This window comes from Cavia porcellus, unplaced genomic scaffold (assembly GCF_034190915.1).
Source record: "Cavia porcellus strain 051 isolate PalLab524CR breed Dunkin Hartley unplaced genomic scaffold, mCavPor4.1 scaffold_22, whole genome shotgun sequence".
Taxonomy (NCBI): domain Eukaryota; kingdom Metazoa; phylum Chordata; class Mammalia; order Rodentia; family Caviidae; genus Cavia; species Cavia porcellus.
Window position 1 is genome coordinate 14,759,473 of NW_026947505.1, and position 15,976 is coordinate 14,775,448.

At 46.4% G+C, this 15,976-nt stretch overlaps 1 protein-coding gene across 1 annotated transcript; it reads right to left on the minus strand.

The window, feature by feature from the left end:
* Positions 1–1,775: 1,775 nt before the first annotated feature.
* Positions 1,776–4,336, minus strand: LOC134472157 (transport and Golgi organization protein 1 homolog). The gene is made up of 3 exons (XM_063233307.1): positions 4,266–4,336; positions 3,016–3,087; positions 1,776–1,958 (listed from the first exon to the last, which is right to left on the minus strand). The coding sequence occupies exons 1-3, from the start codon at positions 4,308–4,310 to the stop codon at positions 1,776–1,778; spliced, it is 300 nt and encodes a 99-aa protein (XP_063089377.1). The 5' UTR covers positions 4,311–4,336.
* Between the last annotated feature and the right edge of the window lie 11,640 nt (positions 4,337–15,976).

Below are 15,976 nucleotides of genomic sequence, written 5' to 3' on the forward strand. Positions count from 1 at the left end.
GCTTCACGATCTGGTCTGGGAGGTGAGACACGTCACCAAGGGCACTGCCAAAGACACAGAACCAGGCTCCCAGCATGCCTGCCTCATTCATGCCGGCACTCAGCCTGACCACCATGCGGTCAGGGACCTACCTTCCAGATCACATTTGGCAGACAGGGAGGTTCTCAGCTTCAACTGCAGGAGTTGGAGATCTTTCTGAAATACGGATATTGTGGGATGTGTCTGAAAATTGTGAGGGAGAGGCACAGGCTTGAAAGTAAGGCTCAGTCAGGACTCACGGGCCCCTGGGAGGCTCTGTGAAGGGACTCACCTGGGAGACATCCATCAGCCAGTGCATGTGAGCCTTGATCTTACTCTCCCCACCTACAAAGAGAACAAGTGTGGCTGTGTCTTCCTGTGCCGTTTCTAACACTGTTGACTTCCACAAAACCAAACTAATGCTCATCAAACACTGTAAAGAAAAGCAATTCACCAACAGAACTGACACACTGACTTTCATGACAACTGCACCCTTAGATTTTGTGAGCTCCTGCCAAGACAGCATGCCACCTGGCCTGTGGCTGAGCAAACAGCCTAGCTCTGCCTCATGATGGTCTAGGGGGATCTGGCCTGCGTGTGTCCAGACTCACACTATGAGCAGCCTCTGCAGCTGGGGTGGCACCCTGACCACTTTCCTCATCTCAGACCCTGCTATTCTCCAGCCTCTGCCCTCACAGCCTGGGCTGTGGCTCCCCATCCCCACACTCTAGGTGACCCTGGCCAAGTGCCTGAGAACCACAGAACAGCAGAGGCCATGAGTACGGACCCGTGTGTCATCTCCAGAAACCTGAGTGAGTGTCTTCTCTGGCACAGAGGCTGACACAAAGGCAAAGGCTCCAGCGTACACATCCAGTTCTCAAGGGGTGGAAAAGCAGCTTTCCCCACTTGCCTGTTGCTACTGCACCCCAGTGACCCAGACATAAGTATGAATTATGCAGATGTTGGGAGCCATTGAAGCTGCAAACTGACAACACATGCAGGGCCAGGGCATGGCTGGCCCAAGAACAAAGAGTCCCTGGGGTTGCCATGTGAAGAAGTTGCCTCAGCCCAGAGATCACCAAGCCCCAAGACAATCTGAAGAGTGGGCTGCTAGGACAACAGGGTGTCACATGACATTAAGTTGCTAAAATGTATAAACGCCCCTGTAGTGAGGGGCCAGTTCCTTTCTTCCCATGAGGAGGGTAAGGGCTCCACCTGACCCCAGATTTGTCTATTTTCTCATCCTCTTGTGGTCCTTCACACTAAGAACCTAAAGAGCTGCATGGGTCAGTCGGGGCAAGAAGAAACTCAGCTGAGAAGCAGTATCCATGTATGGATTTAAAGACAAAAATACTTAGGAGACTGAGGTAGAAATTTTGCTGTGGGTTTGAGGCCAGTGTGGGCTACACAGTGATTTCAAGGCCAGCCATTACAGAGAGACCTTGTCTAAAATAACAATAAAGAGAAGAAGACAAAAAAGGGCCCTTGAAGGGCTGGGGACTTAGCTCAGTGGCACAAGCACCTGCCTGGTGAGTGCATGGTCATGATTTAGATCCCTGGTAAAAAAAAAAAAAAGGGGCCCTTGGGCTAGGGCTGGTCTTACCTCACACTTCTCCTTTGGCTAATTCACCTGGCTCACATCTGCCTGGACCTGGACCCTCAGATTCCGATCCCCTCTCCTCCAACCGGTTCAGCTGCATGATGCAGTGTTCAGAGCCTAGCAGAGAAGTGAGCAGAAGTTAAGAGCCTCTCCATCCTCACAGTGGGTTTGTTTTCCAAGTGTTCATGATCAGGCTGGGCCGGCTGGGGTAACTTACACCAATGCTATCATCCTTATCATGGAGAGTGGCTTCCAGATCCCTCTGAGACTTTTCCAACGACCTGATTCGCTGGCTGAGTTTAGCGTTCAGCTTCTTCTGGTCTTCAACTTCCTGCTGTAGCTGAAAGTCACATGGAAGGGTCCCTGCGGACTGGGGATTCCACAGAGGCACAGGACCATGCAAGTGGGATGGGGAAGCAGGAGTCCTGTCCCTCCTTGTCCCATCGCAGAGGCTAAGACTTGGTTCAGGACTGCAGAGTGTGACTTCCACCCTGAGCTGTCAACGAAGCTGACCCCATCCATCAAGTCCTTCCGAAAAATGCTTGCTGACTCAAATGCCTGACTTCCAGGTGGCATTCGTGGGCATGTATTGCTGGGGCTTAACATATTCCCACTGGCATGAACCGCTGCAGGGCATGCAGGACTGTCCTTACCACCTAATGGGACTATCCTGTGTATCCCCCTAGCAGGAACATAACCCATTCACATGGGAACTGCCGGCAGCTAGCTGTGGGATTTCTGGCCTCAGTGTGTGTGTGTTGATCACAGATCCCTGATCTAACCTTCCTATGGCCAATGTGAGGCAGTAACTGTTAGAGGAGGCTTAGCAAAGCCTTAAATCTGAGGTTTAAAAAGCCAACCCCTGGCCTTGCTGAGGCCAAAGTAATGACTAGTATCTAACAAGACAAGGGCCAAGAACTGCCATCAATTTACAGAATTGAAAATCCACGAGAAACACAAAAGGAGCCTGTGCCCTCAGTAAGGTGCAAGCTGGGGAGGACAGACTCGATGCTCCCCAGCTTGCTGCAGGGGCCTGCATAAGCAGCTCCTCATGAGAAAAGATGACAGAACTAAAGTTGCTGGGTTTTGCACCCACTCTGACCAAACATTTACAAAATCTGCACTTTCTTCTTCTTCTTCAGCCTTGTGTTTTCTTCCTGAACCTGGTGGCACTCAGACTTCACTTTCTCCTCACTCAACTTGCCTTCATTCAGGGCGACCTGAAGCTAACGCACAACACGACTGTTCACGAGCCGCACCAGGGAGGGGGCCCCAGCCCTGCCCCTCAATCATGCACGGCCTCTGCCTTCCATGGCTCTCAGCACTCATCAGGTCACCACTGCTCCATGCAGCTGAGTCTCGACACTGACACCGGCAGGGAGTGTGGGCAGCCTTACCTTGGAAAATTCTGAGGCATTCATTGAAATAACCTCCTTTAGCTTCTCCACAGATTTCTCATTTTCCAGGACCTGCCACGGAAGCAAGGAATACACAGAACGCATTAGGACTTTGGGAGAAACACTGATACATATGCTAAAGAACAAAAACGTTACTACAAGGTACCCCAAACTATCCACTATGTTTTAGGTAAAATCGGGATTAAACGTGGTCTGGGGAAAAAATCTGCTTAAAGAGCTGAGAGAAAAAACTGAAGTCAAGAGTTTCATGGCACCCTCAAGCTTTGGGGTAACCACATGACATAGAATAAAGAAATGTTCAAGCAAACCACGGAAAATGAACAGCTTTTTCTGGTGTCAGGAAAACAAGCCCCAAAAGGTCTGGAGATTTAGCTCAGCAGCATTAAATGCCTGCCCGCCAAGCACTGAAACGTGAGTTTGATCCCTGGCACCAAAAAAAAAAAAAGCTCCAAGATCACTTTAATTATGTTCTTGTCTGAATTAAAAATGGTAAGAATGCTGGGTATGGTGGAGGATGCCTGTAATCCCAGCACTCAGGAAGCTGAGGCAGGAAAGTTTAAGGCCAACCTAGGCTACAAGGTGAGTTCACAGCCAGCCTGAACTGCATAACAGAACCCAGTCTCAAAAAGACAAAACCAAAATAAAACAATAGAAAAAAAAGTGTTTCTGGGGGAATAGAAAAATCTCATGTGCCAAATTTCTCAATATTTATGACAATACTGGCTCAAGGGGTGACCCTAACCCACCGTTCTTTTAACTGCAGGTTGTATGTCATAACTTCCTGCCAAACAGCATGGTGCACAAAGGACTGAAAATGGGCAATTCACCAGGTGTGTGCTGAGCAAAGGACCAGGCCACACAGGAGGTGGGAAGCATGAGAACTCTCCTCACTACATTTCCGCTTAGGGGATTTGCAGACTATTCGAAAGGCACAGAGTTCACTGTGAAATAAAACCAGTTTATACAGATTACTCAACTGGACCAATTTTTGAGTGACTGTGTGTTCTGGAGGACACAACTATGAAATTATCCAAGATTCAGGATCAAAACACTTCCCGTGCCTATAAAAACATTCTACTGAATTAGTACTAAAAGTCCCCCAAAGTGGGTACAGGCATGTTCACTTCTGTTATTCCTAGTCTCATGGAGTTAACAGCATGGAAACAGCTCAACTGATTCACGAAATACCTAATAATACACCTGTAGTAACACGCAGCAGCAGAACTCACCAAATCCTGATTTTTCATGTTGCGTTGCCGCTCACATTCTAACATATCACCAAGAGTTCGGGCCGTATCATCCAGAAATTCCTTGCTTTCTTCAAGCACCTTGATTTTATCCAGAAGAAAAGACATTAAAAGTAACAGTACGCATTAATGCTTGCTTTTGTTTTTAGACTATAATCCCCAAAAGAGAAGGACTTTTACCTTGTATTTAATTGCTTCCTCAGAGAGAATCCTATTCTGATTCTTGGTCTCCTGAAGAAGCCTCTGCGATTGATTGATCTATGTAAAAAACACATTCAGAACTAAGTAACAGAAGTCACTGTGCTAGTAAAACCTTGTTCCAAAGAAGCAAGCAGAGCGTTCCTTTTACACATGATGGTGCATAAGATCTGGAGGGCTCAGAGGAAATGATGAAGCGAGAACACAGGCCTTCAAAATACCGTAATAACTGAGCTACACCACAGACGCGCTAGAGGAGGGCCCGTGAGAGGTTCTACCTTCTGTTCATAACTTGACAATTTTTCTGCAAGTTGTGCATTGTCCTTTGTGGTAGTCTTCACCTTTTCGGCAATCTGCTGTTCGGTGACTAAAAAGAGGAAATAGCCAGGTTATTAGGAGCATTAAATGGAACTGAGCTGCACAGTGTCTCAGCAGCAAGGACACCTGTGAGGCTCTGTGAGAGACAGGGCTTAGCACAGCTACCTGCCTGTCCAGAGAGACCCGAAGCTAACAGCAACAGTGCACAGGACACTGTTAAACTTTAAGAAAACTATAGTAATACTTGTTTTGAGGAGATATCAATTACTGCAAAGGCAGGAGATACAGTAAAATGTTACACAGTTGGAGAGGCTCCTTTCACAAAAGGCACTTGTTCTCTGAAAACGGATCACTTCAAATGAATGTCATTTGCTACGAGAAAAAGAAACTTTAGGCTACAGATCTGCACTGCTGTCTCTCGAGCTCCTGTGCCGATAAACCTATAGGGGCCGAGGTGTCCCTAGCACAGACACACTGTCCTCTCTCCACACCTGTGTGGTCCAGCCACGCTCTGTGTGCTCCAAGTAAGCAGTCACCCCTGCACCACATCTCCTACCTCAGCCGGTACCATCACCCTCCCCACTATACCATGGTTAGTAGCAACAGTAAAATGTGGAGCAGTTAGTGAGTCAAATCAGACACCAAAGTCACTGTCGCTCCTAGCCTGCCTAAAAGTCCTCCCAAACACCAACAGGAAGAGATTTACCTTGGTATATTCTCTCCTTTACCTAGAAGAAAAAGAGAGAAATTTGATGTCAAACATTTGATTAAAAGGAATACATAGTTCCTAACACAAGTCAGGATCATAACCAAGTGAAAATTTAGTAACTTTAGTTCAGAATAAACCCATACAATTAAAAACGTATTATAAATAGCCTCTGATACAGAGGAACAGTAAGGAGCGTGTCTTACTTCACAGCTACACACGGGCTTGTGTGCCAGGACCAAGTGAACACCAGGCTTCTGAGATGAGCATTTGGCTTCAACAGTGAAATGCTTGTTTTTATAATACACACATTATTGATTTACTTACTCAAAATTACTTGACAATCCCAAAGGCAAGCATGCAGTCTAGAAATGGGTGACCATATGGAAGACTTGTGAGCGAGATTACCAGCATAACCTTTGCACTAAGATACGCCTCTCTCACCCACTGGAAGATACCTCAGAAACCCTATTTCAAGTGATCTGTTGACTCAATTAAGAAATAATCTAATACACCTCATCATCTGATTTCCCCAGACCACAAAAACAGTAATAAATCTAAGCAGAAGGGAAGACACCAGAAGAACACAGAGAAATGACAGCTAAAGGCTTCCAGGAAGAGCACAGACCCAGTTCTTCCTCCCAGTGCCTTCTGGGGTCATAAATCCTAAACTGCAACTAATTAAATACCACAGCAGCGATCACTGCACTTCTCTGTAACGCAGACTCTGTCTTCTCCTTCCGAGTGCTATAAACAGTATAGGACAGCAGAGCGCAGTGGCCAGCTGAGGGGCATGTGGGGGGAGGGCGACTGTGCTCTCCAGGATCAGGAGTGTCCCCTCAGAGCCATGTGACCTCAGGGAGTGGGAGGAAGTGAGCCCAGGGGCAGGGTGTAAAGCTGCAGGTCTGAGCCTGAGAGCCCTGCTGGGTAGCAGCTGCAGGGGAACCAAAGGAGAGGAGCAGGGGAAACAGCACCTTTTCACCCCCAAACACTCTGCGTACCCTTCCAGGCGTGCTTTCATCCAAGAAGCTGTTCGGTGAGATTCCAGAAGTCCTCACAGGAATCTTTCATAGGGTGCTGTTTTGGGCTTGTTTTTGGTGGTACCTGGGACAGGGCCTTCACAATGAACTACATTCTCAGCCTTCCCATTTTTCTTGAGACAGGCTCTTGCTAAGTGACCAAGTTGCCCAGGCTGGGCTCAAACTTGCACTTCTCCTGTCTCAGCCTCCCTCTCCTCCAGGGCTGCAGGAATGCACACACCACTCTGCCTGATCTTGCCTGGACGTTTCTACCATCTTACTGTATTTCTTGCCCTGTATGTTTCTACAGCACAGTTCATCAGTACCTCACGGTCTGTTTCCCCTTTTCCCACTTCACATTAAATCGTGAACACCTTCTTTGCCCCCTGCCTTTGAAATACATACAGCAGCCTAATATTCTGTTCTGTGGATATAAATAAGGTGAAACATGATATTCCCTAATATAGATCATTTAGGTTTCACCAAGTTATTACTCTATTAAATACTACATCTAATACCTTTGTATAAAATCTTAACATGTAATGTATTTCTTTAAGATCACTTACTGATGTTATCATACCATATAAAAGCAATTTATATTTCTTATCCTGTTTTGTATCCCATTTTAAAGGCTTATGATATATAGAATTATTAAACTGCTTTTCAGGATGGCTTTACGAGTCACCAATTCTACTAACAAGTGGATATGGTTAGCTTTGCTCTTAAATCTTTGCTAGTACCAAGATTAAATTATTTCAGAAAACTAACTTGAATTATAACCACTGATTTGTTTATGTTTGTAACTGAAAGGGCCAATGATAATAGAATCCTCAATATATTCAGAAGTCAAAGAACAAGTTAATTCACTCACTGGAAAAACATTCCTCCACAAGAAAATCGCAAGCACAAGGATTCCAACACAGGTAGTGAGCAATACAGGCTCCCAGGGGAGCCCATAAAAGTCTCCAGGCCTGGGCTGGAGATTCTCAGGTAACACTGCAACCAGCTGAAAAGGAAGGGCACAAATAATGGAAACCCGTTAACAGAACTGGCGGAGCAATCACAAAGGATCATCACAGACACTCTCGATCTACTCTCCATAGTCTAAACCAACTTCCAGGTGCCCTGTAGAAACTTCCGGAAAGAGGATACAGTCAGGCTCACGTTCTTGTCGCGTATGTGGAGTCTCTGAACTTAGGGAGTGAGTTGAGCCTATTTCCCAGTTGGCCAACAGCCCTTCTTCACGCATGGCCCATATCACGCTTAGGTGAGTTGTTTTCTATTACTGCACACGCAGACAGAAAGCCAGACTGCAGCAGTCAGGGGTGCTGATTCTCTCTCTCCTTGTTGTCAGAATAAAGGCCTCTTTTGTTTTATACTTCTCATCTTTTGGAAATAATCCTATCAGTTCTGCTGAGAGAAAACTCAGGTAATCTAGAAACACGTGCCTTGGGGCCTGGGTGGAAAAAGGGAGGGCTCCGAATGTCACCCCCTTGGTAAGCCTGTGGAAATAGAGCTGCCATATTTTAGTCAGCAGATAACAGACCCAGGTTTGTACTTGGAACTTTCCAAGCATTTTTTTAATGCTGAAAAAATAAGCTTCTACCTCTACTGCCTTAACAAACTGATCAGCACAGTCTTTAATTATCAGCATAAATGGAAAGGATCCTGTTTCCACAAGCAGTGGACCCTTGACTTACAAACTCGTTCATTCTGAGGGCTGGTTGTAACTCAAACTGTTTGTAAGTCAAGATTATTTTTCCCATGAGAAAGAATGGAAATACCCATATTGCATTCTGAACCTCCCAAAGCACCCCTTAACAACCCTTTCATAATAAAAATGGTTGTATAATGTGCATAATGTACCAGAAACACCAACTGTTTTCCCAGTGTATCCACTGGGAAGATATAAAATGTGCCTAGTTTACCAGAAACAACAGTTTCATACTGTACTCACTGAAAAATCTTTCCAAAAGATGAGAAGTATAAAACAAAAAAGCAGCCTTTTTTCTGAGGATATGGAGAGAGATGACCGGCACCTCCCTGGCCATCTCTCCTGCAGAACACGTGCAGTGAGGCACATAAGCAGCCTCGTTGTGGGGTGGAACCTAAGGGGGGCATTAGGGATGCACAGGTAGCTCTTTGGTCCTAGGTTTGGTGCCATAGGTAAATTTCCAGGGTCGGGAAGATGACATCACAGGTAAATTCCTAGAGGTGGGGGAGATAGGGGCTCCTGCTTTAGGTTGAGGCTTTCCTGACTACAGAGTCCTGTCTGGGCCACAACCCTTTCACTCACCTTCAAGTTGACATCTTTGGCTGGTGGAAAGGGAGGATGAAGTGGGAGGTGGGCATTGTTTGGAAGCAGAGTTCCTCCACAGCATCAGGAATGTGTTCTCGGGTGTCTTTTCTCTCTTGGGAGAGTCTGCAGCCCACTAGGCCTTGCTTCTGGCTCATTAGGTCTCAGCCTTTTCAGAGCTAAAAACTGGCCTGTGTCTTTCTTTCCTTTTTGGTCTGGAGTGTGAAATGACCTTGTCATTAACAAGTAAATAAGCGATTGGCTTTTTCTCTGTCTGGTGGGCCGTCTCTACAAATGTTTAAAACTCTGTGCATTTTTTCAGGATTTCCCTTATTTTAGAAGAAGAACTTTGCCGAACTGGTTGTTGATGCCCCCCACCCACCCGTTCAGAAAGCTCCTCACTGCCATTCTCTGCTGGCAGCCAGAAGTTGGTGCAGTTCCTCCATAGGCAGTTCCCCAAGTGTTCCTCCACCAGTTCCTGGACTCGACCACTGTCCACCAGCAAGCCTGCAGGCTCTGCTGTCATGACAGTGTGGTCTAGCACAGGGTCACTGGAAGGCTGAGGCTCCTCTGTGTACCCTTCAGAGTCTCTCCTGTGTAATTTTAGGCTACATGTGGTTCCAGGTGGATGTCAGGGTCCTTAGATAAACAGTGGCCCAGGATTTCTCAACTAACCCACACCGGAAAGGATGTAATTTTCCTTCCAGAACTCTTTAAAGGTTACACCTGTATCTGAGACCACCTGCAAGCACTGCAGGAGCAGCTTCTTGGTGGATCGCTTCTGAAAACTCAGTATAACCTGCTGCTCCACAGGCTGCAGTGCAGGAGTTGTATTAGGTGGGAGGAACTTGACTGAGAGAATTCTTCAGCCAGTTCCTCTTCCAGATCTCATGGGTGAGCAGGAGCATTGTCATGATAAGGAGAGCCTTGAATGGTAAACATCTGTCCTCTAGATAGTGTTTAGCAGGACAGAAAGCCTCCTTGATCTGCTCAAGAGAATGTACTCCTGTTACCCAGGCTTTTGTGTTAGATCTCCACATGACCCTGAGCCAATTCATCATGACTTTATGTTTTCTGAAGAGGCCTGGGGTCTCAGGGCAATCAACCAAGAGAGGCTTTATCCTGAGGCACCTGCATTGGCATCTAGCAATAAGGCTAGCCTGTCCTTCACAGGCTTATGGCCTGGCATTTTTCTTCTCTTCCTGAATAATGTACTGTATGTTCTCCTGGGCATTCCCTTCCAGAAGAGGCCAGTTTCATCACAGTTGAAAACTTGATGAGAGCAAAAGTCATTTTTCTGTGTTGTCGTTTTGAAGTGGTGTGTGTAGTTTTCAACCACCCTTGTATCAGCACTGGCCGCACAACCATGCCTAGACATGCTCTAGACCACAGTTCTCGTTTTGAAATTGTGAAACCACGCCTTACTGACACAAAAGGTTTCACCATTATCACTCATGAATGGATTATCCTTTGTGAAATCTGCATTTATAGCTAGCCCCAGCTTTTTCACAAATTATAGGCTCAGGCAATATAACTGGCCATCTGCCTTTCATTTATCCACACCGATAGCCTTCTGCCTTGTCTAACACTCTTGATTGTGACTTAATGTAACACCTTTTTGGGGGTGGGTTGGGGTACGGGGAATTGAACTCAGGGCCTCACACTTGACAGGTAGGCGCTGCACCACTGAACTAAGTCCCCAACCAGAGTGACATTTTTAGCAACACTAGCTTCCTTATACAGATCTTTTCTCTGTAAGATTGTGGAGATGGCGAATTTTGACATGCTGTGCATATTGGTGAAATTGTTTACACAAAAGCCACTCATATTTCTCCACAATTTCCTTCTTCTTCTCAATTGTGATTGCTTTGTTCCCTTTCCCTTCCTTCCTTAGCTTCTTTTCTTTTGTGGGCTATTTGACAGCAGTACTTGTAGTGATTATACAAATCACTGACTGAAATCAGCCCCATGAGTCTCTGTCCTTCTGCAGAGCCACCCTCAGAAGGATCCCAGACCTGGTTAATCTCTTTCCGTAAGCCCCATGATGTGCCATGGGAAACTTCCAAAGATCCCAGAGACCTCACCATTAGCGTTAAGAAATGGCAACATTTGACCCGGAGGATCTGAGGAAAAAAAACTTACTTTCTATGGCAGTACTGTTTGGCTTCCACATCAACTCAGAAATGGCCAGAGATGAGCACAGAACAGCAGTCTATAAGTTATAATGCTCTTCTTCAGTTAGATCTTCCTCATAAAAGTCAAGGAAAGTGGACTAAAGTCCCGTCTGTCCAGGTTTTCATGGTTCTATCTGGAAGCATCCTCTGCAAAGGCCCAAGAGACCCCTGAAGAGGAGGCTGAGATGGCTGATGATTCCTTAGGTCCTGCCTATCTCTCAGGGAGACGTGGGGCTCCCCTTCATGTTTCATGAAAACAGCCACACTGGAGGAGGGGTCTCCTGAGCCACCTCCTTCCATCCTCAGGCCAGTAAATCAGGGCCACCCTCTCAAGTGACTCAGAAACTCCACCATCTGCCACTCCCTAGAAAGACCCAGGACTCCTCAGACCCCTCCTCCTGCTCCTCACATGGCTCGGAGCCCCACAGGACACATGCGGAATAGAGTTTCCTGCCCTTGCAGCTCACATCCTGCTCCTAACAGACACCTGGGACTACTCAAGTCCACATTCCTCTTCCGTGGCAGGTTTCTAAAAATGCAAGGAAGACTCAGGCCGATTTTCAGGAGATCCTAATAGGTTTGGAGATGAGCTTCCATTTTTTTTTTAAACAAGCTGTAGCAAGTTATATCAATGAAGAATTTTGCATGGTTTATTTCTCCCCAATGTGTACTTGCATGCTTCAAGTGATATCGGAATGACCTGGATCAGTGATCGCCAGTGTGCGTGCTCTGTAGTACTTTTCACATGCTGTGCCCAGATCAATATTATGCCACTGTAGTGATGGATGCCAGCTTTGGCCAACATGGCATAGTACTCTTAAGAGTCTGCTTTTACCCCACTGTGCACTTTCCACTTTTCATGACAAGCTGGAGCCTGGAGCTGATGGACTCCAGAGGCTCTTTCATCTTCTCTGCAGCCACCATCTTGCTGCTTTATGTGGGTGACTGTCCCAAACAAAGAGCAGCCCCCAAGAGGCCCGGGAAGCAAGAAAGTGGGGCTTCAGACTTCGACCCTTGTCTTTGACCTTGCATAGCAAGATGTCCAATTTGTCCACTTTCTGCACCCTAAATAAAAACATGAGGACTCCTAGAGGCGGCTAAGACATACGCAGATGAGCAGTGTGCTGTGGAAAGAGCAGAGTCGCCCCAGAGAAGGCACTGTCCTCCCAGTAGAAGCAAACGGGAAGGACTGAAAATGAGGTCTAAAATAATTACTGCTCTTATGGGAATAAAAAGATGCATTAATAAACATGTTAATTATGAAAGGGTGAGAGAGGTCATGCAGGGCAAAGAGGACAGTCCAGCTGCCTCTCCTAGTCGATTAGTAGAAGCTTTCCATAAATCTATGAACTCAGTTCTGACTCCAGAGGAAGGTCAGGTACCAGTGGGACAGCGTTTCTCACTATCAGTCAGCCCCAGCCAGCTGTTCAGCACAAATTAAAAAACTTCAGATGAGATCCTGGACCCCTGGGACCGCATTGTGAAACTCATCCTTTTCAATCGTGATCTAGAGGAGGATAAATAGGAGAGGAACCAACAGCAAAGGCAGACCAAAATTGTACTGTCATGAGTGGCAGTAGCTTAAGCACACCCAGGTTGTCCAAGGGAAACCCAGGGCCAATCAAAGAAAGAGTTCAGGTTTTAAACGCAAGGAATCTGGACACTGGGCATGCAACTATATTAGGCATCTACTGGGGCCCTGCTCCATGTAGCAGGTGGCTGGTGTGAATGAGTTATGGCACTGGAGGATTGACTGTGCCCACAGCTTATATGGGCACTGGTACTGGGACTCCTGCTTTTTACTGGGTAATCTTGCCAGGGCTGCATTCTCAGGCTCTTGGTAGCCTAATATCCCTTCACAATGCTTTCCTGTCCACAGAAACGTGGAAATAAAACTGCTAGAAAATGTCTCAAATAATAGCAAGAAAAAACACTGTCTTTTTGCTGGCTCAGTCATAGTACTCTTTTCAAGAGAGAGACCAAGAATTATTCCGACCTGTTCCTTCTCATACTTGGCTGCTGGTTCTTAAACCTGGTAGTAAGATTTGTCCATTGAAGGCTTCAACAGATCCATCCTCAGATGATGATCCAGTCCATGACTCTCCTACAGCTTTCTCCCACTGGCCAGGCAGTTTGACAGTTCCTGACATGTGGGCACTAATTCTTCTCTCCTTGTCTCTCTCTCTCTCTCATTCTCTCACTCTGTGTGTGTGTGTGTGTGTGTGTGTGTGTGTGTGTGATTGAACTCACAACTTGCACTTGCCAGGCAAGCACTTATGCCACAGAGCTAAATCCTCAGCCCTTTCCTTGTCTTCTGGCAAATTCTTGCCAGCCCAGCCAGTGAGCCCAACATCCCAGGGTAGTCAGAGAGCACAGGCCCCCAGCAGCAGGTAGGGCCTGCAGGCCTTTTCAGCAGGAATCAGCTGTCAGAAGAGGCCAGTGCTGCCTCAGCATCCCATGAAGAACTGGAGATTCTGTCCCTCAGAGGGAACTGAGGTAGATTAGGGCTGGGGAAAACCTGCTGGGAGGAAGCTGTCAAAGTCTTGGAGACTCAGGGCACATGCACAGAACACAGGCTCCAGGATGACCCTGAAGCACCCGGGTCCTGCCGGGTCACACTGAACCAATCAGAAAAGCCCTCTTTGCAAGTCTTTATTTACATCCGCAGGAAACCAAGCAAGTCTTCCATAGGGCAGTTTAAACCTGGCTTCAGCCCCAGTGCATTTCTGATAGGACAATGTCCCAAAGGCTTATTTGCATGAGAAAGAAGTCAGTCCAGGAATTGCAGCTCCAAAAGCCCCCTGCCCCTGTGCTGGAGCTGCTAGGAGTCTGACCCGAACTATGCTGTCCCTGCAGAGCATGTGTCACCACCCTTCAGTGAATGTGTACCTCGCTACCTTTTCTGTGTCTCACTCAGTTCTCTGTTCCGGACCCCAAGATCCTGGTGAGTTTCCCCCTGGACGCACCTCCGGTACCAGTCAAATTCTACCTGCAATTTCACCACTTCCCTGACAACTTGTTTTCTTTCTGTTTTAATTGATCACAGACGTCCTGATAGGTGACAGGCTGGTGACTTTTTGTAATTCATGTTCCTTCATTAAAATGAGTTTTTTAAAAACTGACAACGGATTTGTTTGATTTCAAAAAAATGAGAAGCCCAAACTGAATAAATAAGTGTTTCCCTAACAGGATTGGGATATAGAGTCAAAATTCCCCAAAGTCCCTGCTCCAGAGAGGTGAAAACTTGAGTTCCCAGCAACCTGGCTGTTGCTGAGTTGTGTGCCCCAGGAGGCCTGAATGGACTCAAAAGGCACAGTGCCTGGGCTCAGAGGCGGGCAGGCGCGCCGTCTAGTGGCCATTCCTTGCTGGTGTCAGTGAATAAAAAAAGCCCGCCTAGGACACATTTCAGTATTGCAGTCACTGTTGAAGGCCAATCCAGTGCACTGGGGGCTTGGACTGGCTCCCGGCGCGGCGCTGTCCTTTGATGTCGGCATGCACTCTGCCTTCCTTCCTTCCCAATCATGCCGTTTCCATAGCTGGCTTGCTGTTGTTCAACATTATTTTATTTATTTAAATTTTACATATTTATGGAGTACAGTACGTACTAATGCATAGTAAGAGCCTGGCATGGTGGTGTCTGTCTGTAATCTCAGCTACTGAGGAGGCTGAGGCAGGAAGATCTTGAGTTCGAGGCCAGTACACATATACAATGTAGAGCCATCAAATTGAAATATTTAGCAGTTGTAGCCCCTTAGTCATTTGTTTGTGCAGGGAACCTTCCAACTTCTCCCTTTTAGATGTTTATACAATATATGTGCTGTGAAAGACTAGAACTAGAACTTACTCTTCCTATCCGTGTTATATGTGTTTAAGTGGAGGTCTTGTATGTTGCCAGTCTGCTTTGCAGACTATACCGCAGCGCGTGCAGCTGCAGCTGTATAAACTCCCACCTGCCTGGCCATTTGCTTCCTTGCCGTAGCTCCATGGAAAACGCAGCCCTTAGAGCAGCAGAGCTAAGTCATGAGACGCAGAGGTGTGCTCTGTATGTGGCTGGGGCTGCCGAGTTGAATGAAATCCACTGACTGTATAAAGTTAAATGCAAGTTCAGTTGAGATGTTTGTGCTCTGTATGGTATTTGCTGTTTCATTTTAGAGATACAAGAAGCTCACTGAACCTTTTTAGTGTGAATTTTTTCTCCTCTCAGAGTAAGAAAGAGAACGTGTCATTTAATTGACTGTACTTGGTTTGGAACCATGCTGTCCTGGGATGTAAGCCTCACTGGAAAAAAGACTTGTAAAATTCTAGTCATTGAAAGTGCCATCAGGAGGGAGGGCAGGGAAGACTGAAGAGGAATCAGCTTGTTTGGTATGTGTGCCAGCTCCCACGATGAGTGTACTGTGTACAGCACTGACGTTATCTGTAAACATTGAAAAACAGAACAGAAATGACATCGAACAGCAAGAGAACATGTAACCTTTAGCTTAATCATATAGAGGAAAGGATTCTTTGTTTCTCTGAGGGAGGACTCAGGGTTTCAGTGATGACTAACCTGTGCCCACATTATTATGCAGTTTGGTTCTAGGATAATGACTTTTTATTGCCTGTATTACCATGAGTTTCAGGCCAGCCTGGACTACACAGTGAGACCTTGTCTCAAAAAGCAACAAAGCGAAACAAAACTTGCTAATAATGTTTAAGACTTAATTGAAGACTTTTTTTTTTTTGCATCTGTTGACAAGATTACAAAAGTTTTTCTCCTCACCTGCTAATGTGAACTACCTTGATACATGTGCTAAGCTAACCACATGTTCTGGAAAGTAGTCCCTGGTTTGTGGAGATTTTCCTGATCCAGTCTGTAATGTTGCTGGCATCCCAATTGGCCCAGCCATCCGAAGATCTCAAACACGCAAACTGTTTTTGTGGTGTCGTGTGACATTCTCTGTGGCAGGAACCTCTGTGAGCTTCGTCAGACAGAACAGGAC